This window comes from Plasmodium gonderi, assembly GCF_002157705.1.
Source record: "Plasmodium gonderi DNA, contig: Chr03, whole genome shotgun sequence".
Classification (NCBI taxonomy): domain Eukaryota; phylum Apicomplexa; class Aconoidasida; order Haemosporida; family Plasmodiidae; genus Plasmodium; species Plasmodium gonderi.
Window position 1 is genome coordinate 145,971 of NW_021628927.1, and position 17,945 is coordinate 163,915.

Consider the following 17,945-nt stretch of genomic DNA (forward strand, 5'->3'; position numbering starts at 1 on the left):
AGTGTTCATGAGTGACAGGAGAAATCATCAACCTCCTTCCGAGATGTTGATATTATGTGAGAATTTTAAAAATTCTGAGATAAAGCTTCTAATCAATTTACAAAAATGTATACACAGGAAATGAGAAAACCCGATTACAAAAAATGTATATGTAAATATGTATGTATCAGTGTATGCATAAATGCATACGTATGAATGTATTGTATGTACATTTCTTATGTATATACTTTTATATGTCGGTTAAAACGCTCTCCAGGGATGATGGGACATGGGAGAAAATGCATTTTTTTTTTCCCCTTTCCAAAATGGGGATATAAATATATATACATATATATATACATATGTGTATATATACATATATATGGCATTTTCGATCGCTTTAGTCACATCACACGTGACAAATGACACATCCGTTTTCTCTTCTGTGTTGGTATATGTGATTAAACATACCAAGCCTAAATTTATCCCATCATATTTTGTGAACCAGTTAAGAAGCAAAAATAAAAAGAAAATTTTCTTTAATTTGGGGGCCCCAGAAAAAATATATAAACCATACATGCATATGTGCACCTATAATACGTATGCCATTTATGTACGTGTATTAACATGCTTCATTTTTTTTTTTTTTTTTTTTTTTTTTTTATCTTTTTACACGCCCTTCCATAACCCTCCCCCCCCCAAAAAAAAAGAAATAAAAGGAATTTTTTACATTTACACAATTTATGACTCAACTTTATCATTTTTATTTTGTTTTTTTAAAGCCTTTGGGAGAATCGTTATATATGAAACACAGTTGTGTATGAAAAAGGAGCATTGATTTTTTTTTTTTTCTTTTTTTTTTTTTTTTTTTTTTACATTTTCAAACATTCCCCTTCTCTTATCATAAAATATACCGATAAAAACACCAAGAGAGCAGAAAAAAAGAGGAATACTCGTAACAGATGCTTTACACGCACGTCTTGTATTTTTCCAGGGTGTGTCCCTTGGGCATGTTATCTTAAAAAGAATAACTTATACACAAATGTCACATGTACACATTATACAATAGGGGAGAAAAATAAAAGAAGGATTGATCAAAAAATAATGACAACAGGACTGTTTTATAAACCCCTACTAATTTAAAAGATCCATCACCTAGTCAAAACAAAAAAAAAAAAAAAAATTAGCAAAAAAGACACATAATTTGTTATCACCTGTTTGTGCTATTTTGTATATCTCCCACTATCGACCATGTCCGTTTAAGCACTTCATCAGTTACATATCCCATCCATCGAGACAAATAATGTTTATATATGGTTAAGAAATACATATTAGTGTACTATTCTGCAGGAGTATTGTTTAAACAATTTTCAAAAATGATAAGCCTAATTTAAACACTGGAATCTGTAAAAAAATGTTCTGGCCACAGAAAATTTACAAGACATTCTCAATTTGCACAAAAAAAAAAAAGAATAAAAAGATGGACAACCATTTAAGAAGCAATGATGCATATGATCACTCTAGTATCTGTAACACACAACTTATATATATATATATATATATATATATATATATATATATATATATATGTATACTGTAGACCTGTCCTCATATTTGGTGTAATCGTGCTTAAAAATTCAAGTTCCATATAGATCTAGTAACAACAAAAAGAGAGTAGTCACATATGGATGCGTAAATTTTTACACATTTCTTAATTATTATATTATATTCGCATTTCGTTTTAAATCAAAGAAAAAAATGTCAAATGAAAGGGAAAACCAAACAAAAAAAAAATAATATAAAAAATAAAAATAAAAAAAATTGCAAAAGTGAAGAGCGGTTTGGGAAAATCCATAATAAATGTCTTAAAAAAGCCAAAATATTAATCATAAATGAGAAATAGTAAAACAAAAATGTTAAAGAATGATTAATTACGTGCAGTAAGGCATAAATTACAGATAGTGAAGAACGAATTCCAAAGGTGAAAAATTATCTGATCCACAAATAATGGGGGAGCGAAAAAACTCCAAAAAAAAAAAAAAAAAAAAAAAAAAAAAAAAAAAAAAAATCAAGCTTTTGTAACTTCCCTTAATGAGATAAAAAAGTAAGGAGAACTTTTTTCTAAAATGAAAATGTTAATTTTAAAAAGGAACAAAAGTGTTCGTATACTTTATCTATTAATATATGAATTCGATTAAGGGGGAGACAACAACATAGTAGTTTTTTTTTTTTTTTTTTTTTTTTTTTTTTTTTCCTATGCTCTGCGCCATGTTGCTCTTATTAATAATGTAACAAAAGTATCTGTCATACCCATGGGTACAGCTTATTATGGGTGATCCAAATTCATTCAACTGATTCATCTGGAATACTACTCTTCACACGATACAATGCAGTAGCATTAATCTGTGCATATTTACATGAGCAAAAAAAATAAAATTCGTGAGGTACATAATTAGGTATCCACAAATAAGACGTAGTTGAAAATTTGTAAAAATTAGGATCCTTGGGGTATGCGGAAAACTCAGGATAATATTGTGCCTCGGGGAATATATTATTTATATTGGTTTTTATATTACTCAATGTATACATAGAAAAAAATACAGTAGAAAAGCAGTTGGATGGTTCTAATTTTACGTCTTTTTCTTGATGATTATCATTATAATTTATACAATTAATTCCAAGTATATCTCCAGGATTTGCTTCAATTTCACAAATAAAATTCTCTTTATATGATAATGATTTTGTTAAAAATTGATATTCCCCTTGGTTATTACCAAAATCACATCCCTTCACATATCCTTCCGTAGAATCTCCATTTGTAATGCTATTCGATTTTTTTATATTTATTTTAATATATGGAGTTATACCTTCATTTTCTCTCTTTGTATCACAAATGCAAACAATATTTACATCTTCTTTTAGCATAATGGGCATAATGTATATACCTAAATTATATCTATCAAATTGAACCTGATTTTCTAGTATTATCCCAGGTAATGTTTTATTTATTGGTTCTTCTCTATTATTGATTATAAATCGATCTTTTATTCCTTTATATCTAAAACAGGTTGTCGAATCATATATCATTTTTTCTTTCTCCCTAGCATCACGTACAATTGGACATAAGAATTTTATTATTTTATTAGGATCATAATCAATTACACAATGTTCTTTTGGATAGTCATCTAAGTTGCATATATAATAATTACCTAACTCTAATTCCTTAAAATATAATGCATAAACTGGTGAATACAAATAGAGGAATATATATACAGTAACCAACAAGGGGTAAAATACTTTTCTCATCTTGAAAAAAAAAAAACAAAACAAAACAAAAAACGAAAAAAAATAATATAACAAAATGAAAAAGAGCATATTTGTCACCCCTTGTAGGTACGTGTGCATTCGCCCCATGACGAATTGTACAATTTTATCTTGAATCATAATAAATAAGTTCTCGTGATAAATATTTTCTTCAATAATTTCAACGTTTCCAAATGGTGAGAACGACAAGTTTTTATAGCCGTAAATGAAAGATATAGAGGGAGACAAAAAAATAAATCACCCCCCCTAAATAATTATTCGAATGTCGTGAAATGACTACTGTTACATACATAAATGAAGATTCTCAACATCAGCAAAATTTATGCTCGTAAAAATCAATGATATCTGTGATAGCCAAGTGTGTTAACCACTGGTACATACACGACATCCGTATAGGTGTCTCCCGAAATGAGGTAATACCAATTAGGCATTTTCTTATTTGTCCAATTGCTGCTCAGTTGGTACTCATTTTCTCGCTTTCCCCCATTGTCCATTTGCGCATATCTGTTTATACATGCACATTTACATATTTATGCCTTCCGAATTATCCCTATCTTCTTCTGCACAATTCTTTCTCTCTTTTGGGAGTAATTAAAAAAAAAAAAAAAAAAGAACACGTAAGAGAGAAACAATTAAAATATCATTCGAAAAATCAATTAAGATAACTTTTTATATATACGTCAACTGAAGAAAATATTTGCACATTTCTCACAAAATTATAAAATTTTTCCAAGCTGTACGTTCTGCACAGTTTATATATACATATTTTAATCAAAATGATGTGTTGAAAATTTTCGATTTTTCTCTGACTATTTATATTTCAAAAATAAACCATTCGAATGTTAAATATTTTATGTATGAGAAAATTTATAATCGTACAATTTTTTTTTTTTTTTTATCCTTCCCCTCAGAATTTTTTTCTTATTTTAAAGCATGCAACCATATACATGTATAGATTTAATCTCAATTGTGTAAATTATCTAAAAATTTGCATGCACCTCTCTAGTTCCCTTTTATATCACGATGTTTTTGCATTGTTCTTTCCTATTTCATTTTACTATGTAATTTCTGCGTTTTATTTTTTTTTTTTTTTCTGTTTTTAATGTAATTTTTGATTTCTTTAAATGGAGTACGAATTTAACCACACAAATATGTTTCCAAATGCTTTAGGAACCAATTTGGTTGAAATTTTTTTTTTTTTTTCTACTTGATGGCATTCAAAAGTTTTCACATTTTTTTGATCTTTTTTTTTTTCAACTTCTTCACACAAAGATATTTTGTATGTTCATGTATAATTACGAGCACAGCTCGAATACAGAAAAAAAAAAAAAAAAAAAAAAAAAGACCCGTTCATATATTTTCTTAAGAATTTTTCCCCTTCAAAATAAAAATTTTCACAGTGAGTGTAGCTTGTTAGTAATTATTTTTTATGTTTTTTTTTTAGTCTTTTTTTTTTAGTTTTTATTTTTTTAGTTTTTATTTTTTTAGTTTTTATTAATTTTATTTTTTTTATCAAAACAGCACCCATTTGTTGTCTTGATTTTTTTGGGAACATTTCAATCAAAAGGTGAAAAGGGGTGTATAAAGGTGTCCAAAAGAACATACAAAGGTTTGTTTACAACAGACCTGAATAAGAGCTGAATGACAATTGTACAACAGTACTTCATAGACCACAAAGAAATACGTATATTACTAAAAATGTGAATATGCAAAGTGGAAGAAAATATTATGTTAATTACTTGGCTGTTTGCATAAGTTAGCTTTACGTATTTAAAAAAAAAAAAAAAAAAAAAAAACACCTGAACGTTAATGTGCAAAAGCGATGTGTGAATATGCACGTGCATGTTATTATCCGCATTTTGTATAAATATACCTATGTAAGCACTTGTATAGGCTATATATACATACTGTATTACATTTATATACCTCCTTACGCAAAAACTCTTGAAAAAACGACAAAAGTGAGAGAAAAGAATGCAAACCCATGTAGACACAATGAACTGTAAAAATAGCATAATAAATAAAAGAAAGAAAGAAAAAAAACGAAGAAAAGAAGAAAGAGAGAAAAAAAAAAAAAAAAAAAAAGCAGAAAGGTAAAAATGTCATGAAGCTAAACTATCTTGTTAAAAATAAATCCCATGCACATTGTTGTAAGGAATTATGAAATTAAAAAAATGCTCTTTGTGGGATATACCAATTGTTATGATTGAAGCACAGGAAAAAAAAAAAAAAAAAAAAAAAAAAAAAAGAATCTACACAGAAAAGAGTGCACACATGTGTGTAATGTATATATATATATATATATATATATATATATATACACACATATACATATGCGTCTGTTTCCTTCCCCTGTTGGTGCGCAACATAACCCATTGTATATGGCAAAAATAAGCAAATAAATAGACTCAATCACCCTTGAACCCCATTTATAAGGGAGAACAATAAGCTTGGATGAGGAGGAAAAATGCAAGTACCAAAAAATTAAAGGAACTAGATTGAGAAGAAGACAAACCAAACAAATTTTGCCATAAAGTCCTTTTGATTCGTCGTACGGAAGGTCTATTTAATTCATGTGCTACGCTCATGCTATAAGCATCATACATCTCATCATTATACATTTTGTTCCCACGATTTTCAGGGTCATTGATATTATTCCTATAGTTATAAGTGTTATCTGCATCCATAGATTGACTTGTATTTGATTTTCTTTTCGCGTTCTGATACTCATTTTTATCATAAAAATCGTCTTTGCCTTTATAGGGATAATTTATCCCTGTGTTATAATATATACTGTTTATGTTACTATAATGATCGTGAATATCTTCTATTCTTTCATTATTTTGCTTTATTCCATTATTGTTCTCACGTTCACCTCTATCCAGATTCTTGTCCTTTCCATTTTTTCTTCCATTTCTGTACGATTCGTCGTCTGAAATTCCATACTCACTACCCTTTTCAATAATTTGATCTATTTCATTATTCGAGTCAAATAAGAAATTATTTAATGTTTTTAAATATATGAACATAGAACCCACATATTGATCCTTTTTACAATAACAGCTGATTTTTCCAGTCATTGTCATATCCTTAGGTAATATAATATAAGACATGTAGGAATGCATTTTTGTCAAATTTACATCTGCAGCTGGATCTGGAATCACTCTAGAATTCGGGATCAAATTTTTAGAGGATAAAATAATGTCCTTTCCATAGTAAACACTGTGAAAACAATTACTTGGTTCCAATTCTAAATTTTCATTGTATATATGGTTATTCTCCTTCTTGTTACAATTTATGCCTACGACATCACCTGGATATGCATGAATCACACATGAAGAATTTGTATTTAGATTAATGTTATTTGTTAGATCTCTTCTTGACATCATATTATATCCAAAATCACAACCTTTAATTTTTTTGGAAGTTTTTTTAAAAACTATTTTCATCATATGTTTTATTTTATTATCTCCATAACATAAACAACTCAGGTCAATATCCTTACTTGAATAAGGAGTACTATAAAATAAAAACGACTTCTTTAGAATAGAATTGTTAGCTCCGATTAAATTTTGAAACACTTCATAGGTATCACTATCTGCTGAATTCTCATTTGGATCATTTTGATTTACAAATGTCCTATTTGCACACTGCGATGGTATTACATTCGAAGAGAAATTCGCAGTGTGAACTTCATTACAAACAAATAAAAATGCTTTTCCAAATTCATTTTCCAGAACACATTCTTGAGCTTCATCTGTTCTCATATCTATCTTGCACATATGTATATGTCCTATATTTACTAAGCTGTTTATTTTTCTACATATAGTTACCCACTTCAAAATACAGTAAACCGACCACCATCCAAGGAAAATCATTTTCTGTGTCATGTTTTCGTACTTTTTCTCTTTTCGTAATGGACTATGTTTTCTATATATATACTATGGTGGGAGCATCGTGGGGAAATTTGAAACTCTATGCGTTACAGGAATGCGAGGGAGGAAAAAAAAAAAAAGCTGAATCTTAAAAATCAACTTCAAAAAAAAAAAAAAAAAAAAAAAAAATTAAAAACTTTAACTTCTTAAATTGGGAGAAGCCAAAAGTTTTACCATTTAAAGGGGGAAGATGTGTAAAAAACGTGTAACAAACTTTTGAGTTAAGTTTGCTAAATGTATTTTCATAATGTGCTATTGGGTCATGCAGATGTCTTGCAAAAGCGAAATTGTCCAAATATATTTTTTTTTTATTCACCCCCCACTTTGTTTTAACCACCATATTAATCACCTTCAAAAAAAAAAAAAAAAATCCTTGTCTCAAAACAAATATGTGACACTACACATATTTTCATTTCATGACATAATTAAATGTGCGATGAAAATAACAACAAAATAAGCGCATGAAGATTATTTTATACATCTATTGAAAACATTTATTGAAAAAATTCGATGTGCTTGTGTCACTTTTTTTCTTTTTTTTTTTTCCTCACATTAAGTTCATGGTTCTGAAATGGAGAAAAAGTGAGACACATTACATGGCACAAAAAAAGGATATGTAGACTTTTTCTTTTTTAACGATGAGAAAAAACTTGTGCTTCTTTTCTTTTTTTGCCCTTTTTTTTTTTTTTTTTTTTTATCTCCCAACGCGCAACCAATTTTATCTTGCATGCGAATCCATAGAAGTACACAAAAAAAGAGAAAAAAAAGGAAAAGGTTTGATCACCTCTTTTCATGGGAAAATTAAATGAATAGGATTTTTTTTTTTTTTTTTTCACTTTCTCTTCTCTTCATTGAATAACTTTTCAAAATGATGTTAAATAAATTAACCCATTTTTTTTATTACTTATTTGGAACATTATATTGCATAACTATTTTATTTACATAGTTTTACTTCGCCTTTTCAAAATGTGTAAAGTTCAAAAGAGACAAACACAGTGTCTCTCACATTTCCAGACAGCACACAGCAAATTCGATTATTAGCTCCTGATGAAGAATAAAGAGGTCTTTCATTCTTTTCACACATTATGAGAGGAAAAAATAAAACAAGTGTACTTATTTGAGGTGTGTAAGTCCTTGTGCAAGGGAAATTTTGCTAGGCTTTCCCGTGATCACATGCGTAGAAGCATGCAGAAAGGGTACAAACAGGTTTACCATTCCAAAGGATGGAAAAATGCGAAATATTGAAAAATTCTGAAATTGCGAAGTGGCAAAGTTGCAAAGTTTAGTAAAAACAAAATGCAAGAAAAAAGGGAACCTCAAAAATGCAAAATCAAATTAACACGTAGTGCATGTAAATGGAAAGCATTAAAAAATGATGAATCGAAAAAAGTGGCACAGTGACAAGTTGGTCAAGTAAAAAAGTGCCATGCTTGATACACACACTGTATGGGTCAAACAAGACGTGTTCAAAAGTAAGCGGAAAGAGAGTGTTCTCTCATAACTTTGCACACCATTTACTATTTCTTCAGTTCATTTCACTGCTTTACCATGGTGCGAACATAAGAAGAATCAAAAGAAGGGATAACTGCCTCAGCATGGAGGAGGATTTATTTGCACCCTTTCGATCATCTCTTATCAAATTTTGTTTACCCCTTCCTTCTTCATCGTGATCCCCATTATTATTTTTCCTTCCATAGTTTTCATCATTAACTGGGTATAATTTTTCGCTCTTCTTAAAATTTAAATAAACAGTACCTACATATGTTTCATCCAAAGCGTTGTCTTTAATTGAGCAATTGCATATAACTTTTATTGATTCGTTTATCTCATCAGGGACAAATAAGTAAGACAAGAATTTAGGGAGCATAGGATCATTAATATAAGTATTTAATCCAGGTATAACCCTAGCCCCATTAAGTAGACCAGAAATTTGTTCTTGTTTATTTTCTTCATTTAAAACTTCATGAAAACAGTGAAAGGGATTAATAATGAGATTACTATACATATTATGTACTTTACTTTTCAAATATATTACATCATTCGCATGAACATCCAAAAAACAATCTTTTTTGTATTTTAAGTTGATATTTTTCTCCAACTCATTTTCATTTTCCTCATTGTTATCATCAGAATAGTAAAAATTACAGCCTTTAATTTTTTTTTCTTTCTTTTTATGTGCATTTATTTGTATATTTAACTTGTAAGCCTTCTGTTTTCCCCTATCAATACAATTACAAGATAGGGAAATTCCATTCGTGACCGTGTGAGGTGCATAAACGTAATGTGTATTTTCTCTTCTGTTTGTATATATAATCAAATCTGATACAAATTCAGTTAACTCCTTTGTCACATTCATATTAGGCCCATCATTTGATTTCATCCTGTTAAAACAAGTGTTATCATTGTTCACCAATTGTCCGTTCATACGTATAACGCCATTATTATTGGGGACTGAGTCAAATGGACAGTATATTTTAATTCCTTTTCCAAATTCGGTGGATATATTACATTCTTTGTCTTGGTTAAACTCAGATATACAAAGAGGGACTTCTTCCCCTGCGCATAAAATATTTTCTTTCAACTGATATAGGATTGCTAATACAGCAAATATGAGAGTTACATGTATCGAGATAGCCATTCTGCTATTATTTGCTTAATTGTGGAGACTTAAAGAGGCCAGAAAACGGTGTCTATTTTGAAAACAGTGGATCAAATAAGCAGCTGTGTTCTTGAATCCTTGTGCAAATTAAATACGGGAAAAAATCAAGAAAAACAGCAAAAAAAAAGCAAAAAAACAGCAAAAAAAAAAAAAAAAAAAAACAAAAAACAAAAAAAAGTGGATTAACTCCCTTTCATGATTATCTTAACTGTTGTCAGAAAATTATCTTTTTTTAATGAAATGTTTTGGAAGTGTCAGATGTTTATTCAAATGGGAATAAAAACAAAGAATGGCATGCGCACGCATATGCGTTTACAGATGCGTAAATATTTATGCCAATTTGGTGAAAGACATTATATGGGGGGCTTAATTGAACAACTGAAATTTTCTATTTTTCGAGAATAACTCCGTGGGGAGGTACATAGTGTGAAAAATGAAGAAAGCGAAAAAAGTGAAGAATGAGAAAAATAAAAAAAATATTTTAAGCTAATTCCATTGTGATACAAATGCAAAAAACAACCCTTAAATTTTTTCTGCATGCAAATGACAAGATTACTTCTTTTTTTCTGTCTCATTAAACAGTGACTTTTTTGTTAAGGAGCAACTATATAGAAAAAAATTTCAAAAAATTTTATGTATAACCCTAGATGCAGACAGTACATGCAATCAACAATGAAAATATTCTCAACTCTATTCTTTTTATATAATACAAATTTTTTGCTCAAACTGTGGGGGAGAAAAAAAAAAAAAAAAAAAGAAAAAATTTCCAAGTTGAAATAAATTCAGAATTTTTCTATGAATAAAATCGTTGCATCAGAAATGTAATCAGATCAAAGGATCATTAAAAAAAAAAAAAAAAAAAAAAAATTTTTCTACATTCTTGTAAAGAGAGATATCACATTTTATCATCTACACAATTTAGCATCCTCATTAGTACACGTTCCACATTTCATTGTTCCAGGAAACATTTCAATTTATGAAGAGTGTTTAGAAATCCCCATCGATGGAAGACCAAGGTGAGAGAACCCACTCCACCACAGAAAATGAAGAGGGATCTTTTAATAAGAAACCATTTTAATAAGAACTCATTTTAATAAGAACCCACTTTAAGATGAACCAATTTTAATAAGAACCCACTTTAAGATGAACCCATGTAAGAAAACTTCAAATTATTCCAAATTTCATAAATTGAAAAGTCTCATAAAAATGAAATTTATGCAGTTCGAAAAAAATGGCATGTAGAAATGCTACAAAATTCCAAAATGGTCCTTGTAACTGCATGCAATGATATTCTTCCTTACCAACCATTTTATAATCCAAGTGGAAAATTGATGAAATATATTTACACATATGTATTTGGTTATATATATCCACGGTAAATTAGCATAATAAAATTTACCTTTCAGTCATTGGCTTATGTTTGCTTCTTTCTTTCAAATCCTTACATCGTAACATATAAGTTAAAAATGAAACAACATATACATATGTACATTTATGATTATAAGTGTATATTTGAAGAAAGTATTCTAATTGGAGCACAAACTTTTGTGAAAAACAAGCGCTCATACAGAAGATCCTTTTTACATACCTTAAACACCTTAAAAATATGTTGTCGGAAAAATTACGAAAAAAACATCTTAATTCAATTTTTATTTTCATCCTTATCTATCATGTCAATTTTTCAAAAATGTATGACATATGCTTGCACATTTCAGTAGTAAAGCGGAATGTACATTTATGTGTAAAAATTTGTGTAAATATTTTTGCAACTTTTTTTATTTTATTTTTTCCCCCACATATTGTGTTTCTTCACCACAGAACGATTTCTTTTTACTTGAATCATTAATTATTACATTTTCGATTTCATTTACACATGTGGTATAAAAAGATATATATTTTGAAAGAAAAAATGAAGAAAAAAAAAGAAGATCGACTAATGAAACGAAATGTGAATTTTACAACTGCAGGTGAAGGCGCAACGTAATAAAATTCACATTTTTCAAAGCATGCAAAATATGCAATATGTGCCTGTTAGCATATATTACATGTATGTTCATCTTTAAGTGTTATAAAATTTAATGTTGATTTACGTGTCCGTTAAAAATGACATACGAATGATGCAAATTCGAAGCACATAAGAAAACGTTTCTCAATAGAAGGTCGATGTTTAAAGGAAATAGAGTTGTAGATAAAAATTAAATCAAACGCGTAGGATATTCTTTTAATCTATGAAGAATCTGAAATTGAAGCTCTTTCAAGCGAAAATGTGAAAGGTAAAAAAAAAAAAAAAAAAATTAATAATAAAGTAAATAATAAACAATAACTAATAAGTGATAACTAATGAGCGATAACTAATAAACAGCAACTAATAAACAGCAACTAATAAACAGCAACTAATAAACAGCAACTAATAAACAGCAACTAATAAACAGCAACTAATAAACAGCAACTAATAAACAGCAACTAATAAACAGCAACTAATAAACAGCAACTAATAAACAGCAACTAATAAACAATGACTAGCGAAAAATAAGTAGTAAATATCAAATAAGGAATAACAGAGAGAAAAGTGTAAAGCTTTCGCATATCACAACGTGATAATAAACGATTAAAAGAAACTTAAACATCCTTGTGATTATTCATTTTTTCACGTTGCATCTGTGCCCCATCCTACGATGTTCATAAAGTACTCATATACAAGGTGAGTGCGCATCCATCTTTCTGAACATCTTGACACATATCAAGATTATATAAATTGTTTCTTCTACTGGATGCGCTAAATGAATCGTCGAAAAAGTGTTGATACCACAAAAAAAAAAATTCCTCCTTTAAAACACATAAAAATAAGGCATGTAATTTTGTGGGATTCTACAAATTCTGAACTGTTAAAATGTGTGCATACATATATACATATATATGCATGCACTTATCTGTACATCGGTGTAACGAGATTTACTCTGCTTTCATGTGGGATGTGTTTTTAAAAATCCACACTTTAATGCGCTTTACTATGTGTATTATTTTTGTTGTTTTATTTTGGATTTGTTAGAAATGAAAAAAGGAGAAGGTTTGGGAATCGAAAGCAATAATAGAGGGTCCTATAGTAGATTATGTTCCTCGATGTACATGCGTACATATATATATATATATATATATATATATATATATGTATTTTTTTTTTTTTTTTTTTTTTTTTTTTTTTTTGCATGAATGATCAGGCATTTTTGCGTTCAAGAAAATCGACATGCATATAAGCACCAAGAAGTTGTGTTGTTTTGTGCTATTTTCTTCTGCTTTATTTTGTGCTGCGTTTTGCTTTGTTCTGCTTTTCTACATTTTTCTGAGCATTGATTATCATATTTTAAAATAACATTTTCCCTCTAGTTTCATTCAAATTTGCCTACACACCCCTGCACCTCACACAAATCTTTCGATAAATTAAAAATGTACAGTTTAAAATAAAAATTACAGAAAGATAAAATGTGAAAAATAAAAAGGAATGAAAAAGAAATAATTTTATCATTTAAGAATTTCATTTTACCATTTCATTTAACCATTCATTTGTGTATTTTGTTTAAGTGCTCTCTTTTAACCATTTCATTATTCTTTTCGTTTAAACAAATAATACACAGATATATATAAAACATACGAAATATTTACCAATTTTCACATTTATCGTGTTGCAAATTACACCAATATGTAGCGTTAAAATGAAAACAAACAGATACAGTTTCTATAAATTAAATTGGTGAATGAACATGCATCCCAAAGCATACTTACCTTTGTTGTAAAGTGAGTGATTGTTATTTCGTAGACTGAAAAGTATATTTTTTTTTTTTTTTTTATCCACGTTAATCACATGTTTTCTTTTTTTTTACCAGGATTTTTACTCTTGCTTACACAACATCACAATATTTCTCTTACACTGGTGTAAATATTCGTGTACTTGTATGCGTATGTATATTTGAACATATATAAGCATATATATATGTAACACTCCACTTTTACACCAATCTACACATACACATTTTTTTTTTTTTTTTCAATTTTGTTCCACACATACACATAGGAACATTTGCTTTTGAGAAGAAATTTATGCAATGCAATATTTGTTCATTATTTCTACATATATTTTTTGTTTTACAATGTCAAATTTTTTTTCTTTTTTAAGTTTTCCTTTCATTGAATGCATTCCTTCAATTTACATTTATACTGAAAGTTGGCATATGTTCTAGTATAGCATCTTAAATACTCACCAAATATATCGTTCTACATATCTATAATAAATGTAGTAGTATATACCCATATGATACATATGTTCAAATTTTTTAGGGTACAAAAAAAAAAGTGCGTTTTTTTTTTTTTCTCAATATTTAAACCCTAGTTGCTTCTCAAATATATTTAAAGGGGAACAATTCCGAATAGTGTATTTTAATTGGCATAATGTAATACATCAAATTTGTTTATACCTGCTAACATTCTTTTTTTTTTTATATTTTTTTTTTTTTTGAGAGAAACGAAATATAAACGAGATAGCATATTGCTCATAGGTGCACAAATTAAAACCAATCCGCATACAAGAGCAAAGACATTAGGCGATGCTTGATGTCGCACGTGTAAATGTTCTTTTTTACATCGTGCTTGATAAAAAAAAAAAGAAATATTTGCAACATTTTGGCACAGAAAGCCCCCTATTTCTTTGTGGATATTTATACATGCGTACATGTGTACATATATACGTATATGCACATGTATGTATTCATGCATATTTTTTTACGTTATCCCCAAACCACAAATTTGCAAAGTGTTAATGTGTTCTTCTACACATGAATGCAAACCCTACTGTACCTGCTGCTTGACAAATGAACGATCCCATATTAGAGTGAAACCAATTTGCACTTCAGACAAATTGAAAATCGTGTTTACAATTTTCCTTTAAAATTATCGCTGTTCATCTATACATATATAAATATATACATCTTTTAGCATACCGTGTAATTTGATTTCACTGCATTTCCGCCCATTTTCATTTGGCTCACTTTTTTATTATTATTTAATATATATATTTCTCTCCTTATTATCACATCCCTTGCTGGGCTCACAAATAATTATATATGCGTTAGAGTGATTTGAAGAACTCCCTTGAAAGAACACACCTTTGTTCCTGTATTTATCTCGTTCATTTTCTTGCCCTTTGTTCATTACATATTTCTTTATTTCATATTTGTCTTTACTATTTTCCTACCACCTCTTCATACTACATACCTATTCGTTAATGCATATTTTGGAATATACATGAATGTATCTACGAATGTTATGTGTATATGCAATACATACAGTAATCTCAGTTTTTTAATTATAATATCCTATTATAAATAATCTAACTATTAATCATCTATATCATTACATAAAAGTATTAAAAAAAAAAAAAAAAAAAAAAAAAGAGAGAGAGAGAGGAGAGAGAAAAAGAGAGATGTTTTCCCTCAAGTACATTTATGTGACACATTAAATGAATTTCATCACGTCACAAAAATATACAGCTTCAAAACCCCTGTTAATTAGACATAAACTTTTATTATATGCAAAAACAATTGAAAAATATATCAAATATAATCTAATTTATTTATATATATTTTTTTTTTTTTTTTTTTTAATTTATAAAAGGAGAAAAGAGGTATATTAAAATGGAATACCTCATTTGTACACTATGGTTAATACCATTACAAATGCCAATATTTATGAAATGTCAATTTTCCTTTACACACATTATTATTCATACATTATGAATATACTGTACCCGTATCATATATATTATACTTCCCATTAATGGAGTGTATTAAAAAAAAAAAAAAAAAAAAAAAATCAACATGTGAGTAATGAAACCGTTAACTTTTTAATTTCTTTGTACCTTTTTAGTATGCACTATTTTTACAACATGTGTATATGTACACACACACATTAGCGTGTGAATCTCTATTTTATTGAATTAAAAACCATAATACACTATAATCCATAATATATGCCACTTTAAGGCTACTATATGCATACGTATACATGGCAAATTGTCCCATTGTATACATACATTTGTCTACTTCTCTAATGTATTACCAACTGTATATGTATTAAAACAGAATCAATTTATTCCTCGTGTCTTAACCATATAATCTTGGATACCTGTCAAATGGGGAAAGGATAAATGTGAACACAGATGTATATGCATATGCATGCATGTTCATTTAAATTCATGATCACATATCTATACCCGTCATATATATTCATGTAAGAACACACGTCAGTTGCAGTTCTGAAAAAAGCATTTATACTTTTAGATTATTCACATTATTTACCCATTACTAAACATTTTATTCTTATTTTTATTTCCCCCTCACGTAGTCTTTTCTATGCATGCGTATTGTCCTATGAGCAAACGCTTATTCAAACATGTGTCTAAATGCATATGCAATTTTGTACATACTTAAGTGTTCATGAATATAATACCCAGGACTACAATTCTTTTTTATACCTATTTCCTTTTCATCAGTATAGAAAAGAAACAATACATATATACATATAGTATCTTTGTCCTGTATAGTCTTGTTAAAATGTATTTCTCTCAAATGAATATGAAAATTTTCAGTTGCGTGTACATTTGTGCATCTATCTTCGTATACCTATAGTTATAATATGCATGCTAATATTTATGCATCAAAGGGAATTGTCCACAAATGCATGGACTCCCTATTTTGCACATAAGTTGCAAATGGACTTATAATTTTTCCAGATATGGAAATTTTCGTGTAACATTGTAATGTATATTTAAAAAAAAAAAAAAAAAAAGGAAAAAATAAAAAGAAAAAGAAAAAACTTATAAAGACCTATATCATTCGCGCATGCATAATGTTATACTAACACAACAGTGTTCAAAACTGCGTAAATCTTTTTTTTTTTTTTGTTAAAAATGTTATAATTTCAAATGTTAAAGTAAAATATTTCATTGATGACAATTTTTTTTAAAATCAATGTATAATTTCTTCTGCATATTTAGTAGTTATTTATTTTAGTTACTCAATCCATTGACACCAAATAAAGTTAGCCTGACTTTGTATTCATTATAATGTAACCAATAAAAAAGAATAGAAAAAAAAAAAAATCCACTTTATTAATCAGGACAATCAGAGGGAAAGGGGCAACCTACACGAGCAGATATATATACACATTTATTTGTATATGCATGTATACATAAAGAAGAAGTTGTTTGTGTATAACATTGTCTTCACGGTTGCTCATATGTATATACCGATCGATTGTTGCATCCAATTAATCTGAATGCACATCACATTGCCATCACACACCCTTTGATGATAGTAACTTTGTGGAGTGAAGAATCTTTTTTTTTTTTTTTCTCTCTCCTTTTTTAAAGCTTCTAATTTTTTTTTTTTTTTTTTCATGTATGTTAATTTGTTTTCAATAATTTGTTATTAGCACATATACCTTTAGCTGTACACATCTGAATCTATACAAAAATGTTTACACTATATAAAGGATACACAAGTTATAACCTCATCTACCCGTATCCTTAGGAATATTCCCCCACCGACACCCTCCCAATAGACCTTTTTTCATTACAATTTCCAAGTGTTCTACTTGAACGCATATTTGTAAAAGAAAATTATCATGTGTATGTTTATCTTACCATACAGTAATTCTGTACATATTCAGACACATATGGGTATGCATTTGTGAAGGTATATATTCTTTTTTACCCTGATATACATGTACATATAAATATTTTCGGTTTTCATTTGATTTATTAAAACGTGATGTGCAAACAAACAGTTATTCAAAATTTTCAAATGCATAATACAAAAATGTCTATTCATTTTCAAACTTTTATCACATACCGTGCATATACGTGAATATATGTTTATGTACATTTGTACGGACCAGAAGCGTATAAAGCACCTTTTAAAGAATATACATCACTATGTTTATTTACTGAATAACATTTTTTCCATCGCTTTCTCAAGAAGATAAAAAATATGTATATA

The 17,945-nt window shown here is 28.4% G+C and overlaps 3 protein-coding genes across 3 annotated transcripts; all 3 read right to left on the minus strand.

Annotated features, from left to right (window-relative positions):
* Positions 1–2,322: 2,322 nt before the first annotated feature.
* On the minus strand, positions 2,323–3,393 carry PGO_030230 (6-cysteine protein; the record flags this gene model as incomplete). Its single annotated transcript, XM_028686011.1, has 1 exon — positions 2,323–3,393. The coding sequence occupies one exon, from the start codon at positions 3,391–3,393 to the stop codon at positions 2,323–2,325; it is 1,071 nt and encodes a 356-aa protein (XP_028541812.1).
* Positions 3,394–5,732: 2,339 nt separating this feature from the next.
* Positions 5,733–7,193, minus strand: PGO_030240 (6-cysteine protein; the record flags this gene model as incomplete). Its single annotated transcript, XM_028686012.1, has 1 exon — positions 5,733–7,193. One exon carries the CDS (start codon positions 7,191–7,193, stop codon positions 5,733–5,735), a length of 1,461 nt encoding a protein of 486 aa, XP_028541813.1.
* A 1,588-nt stretch (positions 7,194–8,781) lies between these two features.
* Positions 8,782–9,876, minus strand: PGO_030250 (hypothetical protein, conserved; the record flags this gene model as incomplete). The annotated part of the gene is made up of 1 exon (XM_028686013.1): positions 8,782–9,876. The coding sequence occupies one exon, from the start codon at positions 9,874–9,876 to the stop codon at positions 8,782–8,784; it is 1,095 nt and encodes a 364-aa protein (XP_028541814.1).
* Between the last annotated feature and the right edge of the window lie 8,069 nt (positions 9,877–17,945).